The sequence below is a fragment of the Emydura macquarii genome, unplaced genomic scaffold, assembly GCF_026122565.2.
Source record: "Emydura macquarii macquarii isolate MOO-44397 ecotype Brisbane River unplaced genomic scaffold, CSIRO-AGI_Emac_v2 contig_2205, whole genome shotgun sequence".
NCBI classification, from domain to species: Eukaryota; Metazoa; Chordata; order Testudines; family Chelidae; genus Emydura; species Emydura macquarii.
The window spans coordinates 21,506,928-21,515,678 of NW_027132342.1; the positions used below are offsets into that span (position 1 = coordinate 21,506,928).

Below are 8,751 nucleotides of genomic sequence, written 5' to 3' on the forward strand. Positions count from 1 at the left end.
TTATGTAAAGATGGCTTCTTTAGGGCAGCACCAATCAGAAGTGCATCAGCTGATATATTGTGGATCTCATGCTGGGGAACTAGAAAATTACCTTATCACTTATTTGGGTGAACTTTCTTGCAACTAAGCAGAACATTGGCTAGTCCTAACAACAGGTTGGTGTCCCATATTGGAAACATCCGATTTAAGAGATTACATAATACTTGTCTTCTCCAGCTTTTGCAATCTTATCTTCACCTTGTCCCCATTGCCTCTGCTGTATTGTGTGATTTTGGATTTCTTCATCGAAGGTGAACCTACAAATCCATTATGCACTCTGCAGTGGATCACAGTGACGTAACCAGGTACCATGCCTCTTGAAATGACATGAGGTACCTGGGGCTTTCCAGGCTCCCCCACTTGACGTTACCAGTTTCAAAGGATGAGTGACGTATTCCTTTAAGATGTAACCCACCATGGTAGGTTCCAACGTACCTATAGGCTGGACACTATACACTCTTAATGCAACACTTAGACCTGAGGTCACTGGTACTGGTGTACCAGAGGAATTATCCATGTTTCATCAATCTTGCTCCTTTTCTCAGTATAAAAACCTAACCCTGCACCAATTGACTCCTTTTATTTTTGTCCATTGTTCTAGCACCTTATTTGTTATGAACCCAGGTATTTTCCCATGTGTAATGAGATTGCCATACCACGGACAAGGAATTTGCCTTTGACACATTAGGATGGTTCATAATTTTTCCCAGTTTATTGAGTACTGCTTCCACTTCCCTAAGCAGTTGCTCTGTTATCCTAGCATCCTGAACAGCCCTTAAATCCTCCTCTATAGCCTCATTCTCGTGTTTATTTATCTTTAACAGGTTTTACAATTAGACTCTCACTCTCTGATTTTCCTCCCACAATACTGTGATATCCATATGATTGCACATGGATGTTCCCAATGCCCCAACTTTTAGTTCTGTTCCTATAGCTTTTGTATTTATCTTCCCTTGACTCCCTTATCAAGCCATCAATTTTTTTTTCAATTCTATCCCATCCGTTGAGTGTCTGAAATTTTGCTCCACTTTTGCTAGCATTTGCATTTAGAAGTGCACATATTTTGCATGATAGACCTGCTGTGGTAATGTAAAATTGGATAAAATCAGTACAAGTATCACTTGTTAAGAACATAAAAGCAGCCAGGCTGGGTCAGATCAATGATCCATCTAGCCCCAAATCCTGTCTTCCAACAGTGGCCAACCCCAGTGCTTCAAAGGGAATGAATAGAATGTGTAATCATCAAGTGATCCATCCCATCAGCCATTCCCAGCAATCCCTGCCTATCCTGGCTAATAGCTATTGATGGACCTATTCTCCATAAACTTATCTAGTTCTTTTTTGAACCCCGTTATAGTCTTGGACTTCACAACATTCTCTGGTAAGGAATTTCACAGGTTAACATTGCACTGTGTGAAGATATACTTCTTTTTGTTCATTTTAAACCTGCTGCCTATCAATTTAATTTGGTGACCTCTAGTTCTTGTGTTCTGAGAAGGCATAAATAATACTTCCTTATCTACTTTCTCCATACCAGTCATGATTTTATAGAACTCATTCATATCATCCTATAATCATCTCTTTTCCAAGCTAAAAAGTCTCTCCTCATATGGAAGCTTTTCCATACTCCTAATAATTTTAGTTGCCCTTTTCTGCACCTTTTCCAATTCCAATATATCTTTTTGAGATGGGTGACAAGATCTGCACTCAGTATTCAAGATGTGGGTGTACCATGGATTTGTAAAGAGGTAATATGATATTTTCTGTCTTATCTCTCCCTTTCCTAATGATTCCCAACATTCTGTTAGCTTTTCTGACTGCCGCTGCACATTGAGTGGATGTTTTCAGAGCACTATCCACAATGACTCCAAGATCTCTCTCTTGAGTGGTAAAAGCTAATTTAGACCCCATTATTGTATATGTATTATTACTGTACATTATTATACATAATCTGATTTTCACAATTTATCCTTAGGCCATTGTCAGGTCCTGCTTGCATTTCTAGGTGTGTTTCATTATCTTGCTTCAATTCTGAAGCAGTAGGCATTGTAACTCCAGTATATTCAGGAGTTGTAATGGTATTCTGACAGTCCTTAATCACATTCAGAGAGAAGCTCAAAGTCTCAGTCACTTTCCTGGTATGGCAGGTAGAATCATGAGCGGTAGTTTAGTGATTTGCTAAAGTAACTAATATTTCCCACCCGTGTTAACTATGTTTTATGAATGGTTAGGTTAGCCATTACCATCCCATTTAAACATGCCATCCCCTTTCGGTCCCTCAGTCCAAGTCCCTGCTCCTGAGAACTGCTTGTGCTGCAGGATCTTCCACTTTGGCTGCAGTCCAGTCTATACCAGAACACTGTAAGCTTTCTTGCATGACTACCTGGCAACCATAAGGGTAAGGTGGCATTCTCCCCTTCATGCACTCTCATGTCCTTGTTCCTCTGTTGTATCCTGAATTCCATAGACCCCAGCATCGTGCATATTTTGCCTCCCATGTAATCAACACCTCAAAGAGAAAACAATTATTGTTGTGTCCCTCTTTTTACATCAGTAGATTCTCTCCTGTCCTTCTGTCTGTATGGGTTCAGCTTCATAGCATACAACAATCGACTCACCACCCATTTTTCATCCTTACCCTGAACCAGGTATACTGATAGGCTAACCTTGTTCATTACACGGCAGGGACTTTCCCAAATGGATTTTTATCTGAGACATATTGCACAAGCATCTGATCTCCCACTTCATGCTCCATGCCAGAGACTTGGCCTTCAAAACATCTTCTCATTTTTCATTGGGCCTCCCCTAAATTAAGCAGCTCATGTTTCTAAACTGCAATTTTATTTTTATATGTCTGCTCTGAATACATTTTTCATATTTTGAGCTAACTTTGGGGGAGGTGGGTCTGTTTGCTTTATTTTAGCAACATTCTCTTTTGCTACAGCTTTGATTTTCTTATTCTTTTCTGAATTTCAGCCAGCTTTGATATAGATATCTCTGCTGCTACACTTGAACTGTTCTTTTTCTGACAGGCGGTTAGCTGCTGTATTACTCTTTCTCTTTTTTTTAAACACTTTTTAACACTTTAATACTTGCACTCCTCCTGACTGTCTACCTTCTTGTGGGCTTTGCAGTGTTCTTAGAGTCTGCACAAAACTCCTTTTAACTTCACATTCCTCTTCCTTAAATAACTCAGCTTCAGTTTTTCATTGTGAAAGAGAATTTTCCCTAAGGCTTCTCTAGCTACTAAAGTCTCAGATTATAAATGTATTACCTTTTTGCCCAGCATGGCACAGTTTTCATCCAATGCATTTGGAAGCTTTAAACTTATCTCTGTGTCTTTTATATTCATTTTTAGCTTAACACATTTTGAAGCTGTCTGCATAGCTGTACTTCAAATACAGCCCTTTAAGGATAACTGTTCTTTGTTGTCTAAAGCTGTCAATAAACACACGGATCAAGTCCACTGCCTCTCTAGGGTAAGGATGCCATTATGGGGAGGAGGTTCCAGTCTCTCAGCTTAGCTACACACATCTATATTACCCACTCAAAACTTCAAACTTAAAGTAAAAACTTAAAAGTAGCACATACAGGTCCAGAAACTCAGCATTTGTCATGTGGTCCCTCAGTTTAAAGAATTAACTCCCTTAACTATAAACACAAAGTGTGAGCCATTGATATCAACATATTCTCATTGACCTGTGAAGTATTCCACAGAAAAAAGGTTAGCCAAATCCACTATACAACCTCCACCTAAAAGCCAGTCTGCTCCCAAACTCTATAAATCAGGAAATACAATTAAGACTACACCTCTCTTCCCCCCACCAACTTAACTCTGCCTCTTCTGAGCAATGTCCCAACAAGTCCCAAAGAAAATCCTAATTTTGGTTAGTCCTAACTGAGCCTTATGGTGCACTGAATGACCCAGAAGAATAGAATCATAGAAATGTAGGGCTGAGTGGTCATCTAATCAAGCTCCTTGCACTGTGGTAGGACCATGTAAACATAGACCATCCCTGGCAGCTGTTTGGCTAACCAGGTCTTAAAAACCTCCAGTGATGGGGATTCCACAACCTTCCTTGGAAACCTATTCCAGAGCATAACTACCCTTAAGGTTAGAAAGTTTTTCCTAATGTCTAAGCTAAATCTCCCTGGCTGCAGATTTGACACCTCATACTTCTTGTCCAACCTTCAGTGAACATGGAACAGAATTGATCCCCATCCTCTTTATAACAGCCATTGTATTTGAAGACTGTTTTCAGGTCCCCCCTTTTTCCAGCCTTCTTTTCTCAAGACTAAACATGCCTACTTTTTTCAATCTTTCTTCATCGGTCAGGTTTCTAAACCTTTTAGCATTTTTGTTATTCTCCTCTAGATTCTCTCCAATTTATCCACATCTTTCCTAAAGTGTGGTGCCCAAAACTGGACACAATACTCCAGCTTCAGCTTCACTGGTGCTGTGTAAAGTGGGAGAGTAATCTCCTTTGTCTTATATACAACACTCCTGTTAATACATTTCTATTTGCCTTTTTCACAACTGCCTCTCATTGTTGACTCTCATTCAGTTTATTCCACTATAACTCTCAGATCATTTCCAGCAGTAAACCACCTAGGCAGTTAATCCTCATTTTGTGGTCGTACATTTAATTATTCTTTCCTAAGTGTAGTACTTTGCATATGTCTATATTGAATTTCATCTTGATGATTGTCTAATAGTGGACAATCAAAGGACAGAGTGGGTGTGTTCTGTGTGAAGCTAGTTCAAAGGGAAGTTCTAAAGATCACAGAGAATATCCAAGAGGGTTAGAAATAGGTGAAGTTCACATATTCGCTCATTTTCTATACATAACTAGAGGAATGTCAGACTCTGGATTTAGTAGCGACAGCCCTTTCAGCATACCCTTTGGATGAAATTAAGGTGTACTTATCATATTAACCCTCCTTGTGCATGTTTTGGAAAATGGCAGTGAATGTGGGGTAGAAGAAAGGAGAAAGATGTCTTAGGAAACCTGACCAGTCACATTTTGCTGCAGACTGCAAATTCTTAAAAAGCAGAGGATCATTTTCAAAAGAAATAGGCCATAAATGTGAAGCACCTTTCCTGGAAGATCCTCCAGCACTGAAAATATTCCAATGACAAATAAAAATCACATTTTGAATGTGGCTTTTTCAGAGTGACCAGTATTGCTGGAAAATCTGAGATTCCAATATTTATCATAATTACATAGGACTTCATAATGTATACGAGTATAAAAATCATAAAAATACTACGGAACTAAATGTATATATTTTTAATCTAAAGCTTTATGAAGTTTAAAAGGAGCAATCTAATAACAATGGCGAGAGGGCAGGGCGCGGAAGAAAGAAACACTGAACTGAACTCCCGCCCTTTTCTTCTAAACTAGCAGTGTACAAAGGCCACTGGGGGAGGGAAGAGGAAGACAACTAGACGAGAACTGCAGTTCTCAATTAGGTCGTCAAACACTGTATATAGGGAGACCAAGAGAGAGTGTTTTCATTTTATCTTAAAGACTTACACCAGCGTTATTTGGTTTTTTTTGTGTCTGTAAGAGAGTAATCATGTCTGGCCGTGGTAAAGGGGGTAAGGGGCTCGGAAAGGGGGGCGCCAAACGCCATCGGAAGGTGCTTCGTGACAACATCCAAGGAATCACCAAGCCGGCTATTCGCCGTCTGGCTCGCCGTGGCGGTGTGAAGCGTATTTCCGGCCTGATCTACGAGGAGACGCGTGGTGTGCTGAAGGTGTTCCTCGAGAACGTGATCCGTGATGCCGTCACTTACACGGAGCATGCTAAGCGCAAGACTGTGACAGCCATGGATGTGGTTTATGCTCTGAAGCGCCAGGGGCGCACTCTGTACGGATTCGGAGGTTAGAGGTTCATTTCTGCTCCCCAAAGTCTAATTAACAACGGCTCTTCTCAGAGCCACCCACACTTTCACAGTAAGAGCTGTGTCAGCCTGATGAGCGCGTGAAAACTTTTCGTAATAATAATAAAAAAAACCTAGTGGCTGGTACTTGTGTTCTAAGCAACAAGCTTATTGCCCTATTTAGAAATAGTATTGAAATGCCCCAATACCTTTCACCCTAGTGCATATAGAGGGGCGGGGTTGAATTCCGATGGTCTGAAAACCTCAAGTCAAACTACTGGAGAGAACACTTACTAACCCCTCACTGCTTCTATCATTTGTGTTAATTCGTATCTCGCTTCGAATGTCGAAGTAATAGTTTTAAAACACCGATATTTGATTAGGGGGATGTTTCTAACCACTTGCAGCAAGAGACCGTTTAGCTGCAAATGGTGCTGGAGACAGTCCTTGGTCAATTCCCCCAGCAGTCGCAGAAGCACGTGAAGTTGGATTTCTGGGGAAGAGAGTCGAGCGCCGTCTAGAAAGCAGCATTATGGAGGGTTTTTTTTTAAAAAAAAAACCCTCACAACAGTGGCTAATAAACTGTTTGGATCGTGTGTTAAATCGATTGGGAAGATGCATTTTGTAAAATAGTTAAAGGGGATTAGAATGGGAGTCAGTCATGCCCTCCGTATAAATGCTGCCGTTAGGGGACTGAGCCACGTTGTAAACGTGCGTCTGCCTCTGTCCCCGAGGAGAATGAGCGAGAGTGGGAAGCGGGAGACAATGTGGGCGATTTTAGAAGTAAATTATCCGTTCTCTATCTGGGTGCTGGGCGCTCATTAACAATCCGTTCGTGAGTCTGAAAAGCCCGCGCTGTGTAAGGATGAGTCTGTTGCAAACCTTTCGTGAGTTTGAAAAGCCCGCGCTGGGCAAGGATTGCCCAATGACAATCCGGCCTTTTTACCCCTTCAAGAAGTTACCTAGACGCATCCAGTTGCTCGGTCGGAGGAATAGGGGGTGGTTTTAAGTACCGGTTCTGGCGTCCTACTACGTCAGTACTACGTCCTGGCGACTTTCTATTTGACTTTTAAACAGATTCATCAGTCATTTGGAGACCTTTATTCTCGCAAATCTGACAGCAATCTGTAAAAGAAAGTTGTGTGGGGAGACGTAGATATAAATATTGACCATTCCTGGTAAAAGTCATACAGTGGAAAAAAAATATTATGCATTCAATCTGAATTCCCACGTCATCTTCAGACAATATTATTTCCTCCCCCCTAGGTATATATATAAAAGCTCTTACCTGTGTGTAAATTGATTGCATTGGAATACTCACTTTAGCTATTCTTTTTTGACGAAATATATCCTTACTATTCAAATAAATCAATAGCTGGTCCATTTATCAATCTCTTGATTGAATTACCTCCGCAAAATAGTCTCGAAAATAAGGGGCGGGGGATATTAATTTAAATGATAAGATTACATCAAATACAACAGATTAAGGGTAAGAGCACCTTTAATGAGTGTCTACGTCACTGACGGGCTACGCACAAGGCCAGTTGCTTAATTAATTTTCTATTAGATATGAGACGCAAAAGCCAACCCAACACTTTACCGACGGTCCCACTTAGATCCGCTTCTCCATTGGCTGTGCAGACAAGGCGAGTCTTCAGTCTATCGCAGATCGTTTGACCCTGAAAACAGAAGACATATAAGGGCGGCTGCTGGTGGCAGGTGCTTGTTTTGCTCCCCCCGCCCAGCACAGGGTGTTAGCTGAGGTAGAACGTGAATCGCAAATGTCGGGCAGAGGAAAGCAGGGCGGTAAAGTCCGGGCTAAGGCGAAGTCTCGCTCGTCGCGAGCCGGGCTGCAGTTCCCGGTGGGCCGTGTGCACCGGCTGCTCCGGAAGGGCCATTACGCTGAGCGAGTGGGGGCCGGAGCCCCGGTCTATATGGCCGCGGTGCTGGAGTATCTGACCGCTGAGATTCTGGAGCTGGCTGGCAACGCCGCTCGGGACAACAAGAAAACCAGGATCATTCCCCGCCACCTGCAGCTCGCCATCCGGAACGACGAGGAGCTCAGCAAGCTGCTGGGGAAAGTCATGATCGCTCAGGGGGGTGTCCTGCCCAACATCCAGGCCGTGCTGCTGCCCAAGAAAACTGAGAGCCATAAGGGCAAGTAAAGCTGACTGAGAAATTAACACTTGGACTTTAAAACTAACCTAACGGCTCTTTTCAGAGCCACCCACAAGGTCAAAAAAGGGTTTGATTATCTCCGAATGGTCCGGTGGGAAACTTGTGTGTGCTAAACAAAAATAAATCCTCATTTTATAAAAATCAACATTCAAAACAAAACAAAACCATTTTCTTTGACATTGGGGGCGGGGGGGGACACAGGATTTCGCCCTCATTTTTCTAACAGGAACTAGCAACAACATTATTCCCTTCCCGTGAACACTGGATTAAATTGGAGAAAATGGCATTCAATTCACACACGCATTTAAGCGTACCTAGTGCGGGGGAAATAATTTTTGTCTGACGATGACACGAGAAATTTGAGATTTAATGCAGAATTATCGATTTTCCACCGCCTAACTTTTAACAGGAAGCCAGAATTTACACCTCTCACGCCTCACACCCGGCTTTCTTTTACAGGTTGGTTGTCAGATTTACGAGAATAAGGTCTCCAACTGGGTAACAAATCTGTTTGAAAGTCTGTTAGAAAATCCCGGGGACGTAGTTTTGTATAGAACGAGTACTCAGAACCAGCCTCCACTCCTCCGACCGAGCAAAGGTAGCTTCTTGAAGGGATTAAATGGGAGAGGTTGTGACTAAGCAATCCTT

At 42.0% G+C, this 8,751-nt stretch overlaps 2 protein-coding genes across 2 annotated transcripts; both read left to right on the forward strand.

Annotated features, from left to right (window-relative positions):
* The first annotated feature begins 5,619 nt into the window (after positions 1–5,619).
* On the forward strand, positions 5,620–5,985 carry LOC137160501 (histone H4). Its single transcript, XM_067559068.1, has one exon. It carries the CDS (start codon positions 5,620–5,622, stop codon positions 5,929–5,931), a length of 312 nt encoding a protein of 103 aa, XP_067415169.1. The 3' UTR covers positions 5,932–5,985.
* A 1,693-nt stretch (positions 5,986–7,678) lies between these two features.
* On the forward strand, positions 7,679–8,152 carry LOC137160502 (histone H2A.J-like). Its single transcript, XM_067559069.1, has one exon. The coding sequence runs from the start codon at positions 7,707–7,709 to the stop codon at positions 8,088–8,090; it is 384 nt and encodes a 127-aa protein (XP_067415170.1). The 5' UTR covers positions 7,679–7,706; the 3' UTR covers positions 8,091–8,152.
* The last annotated feature ends 599 nt before the right edge of the window (positions 8,153–8,751 follow it).

Bases quoted from the DNA above. Each gene is read 5' to 3' on its own strand.
- LOC137160501 (XM_067559068.1), top strand. From the start codon at position 5,620: ATGTCTGGCCGTGGTAAAGGGGGTAAGGGGCTCGGAAAGGGGGGCGCC.
- LOC137160502 (XM_067559069.1), top strand. From the start codon at position 7,707: ATGTCGGGCAGAGGAAAGCAGGGCGGTAAAGTCCGGGCTAAGGCGAAG.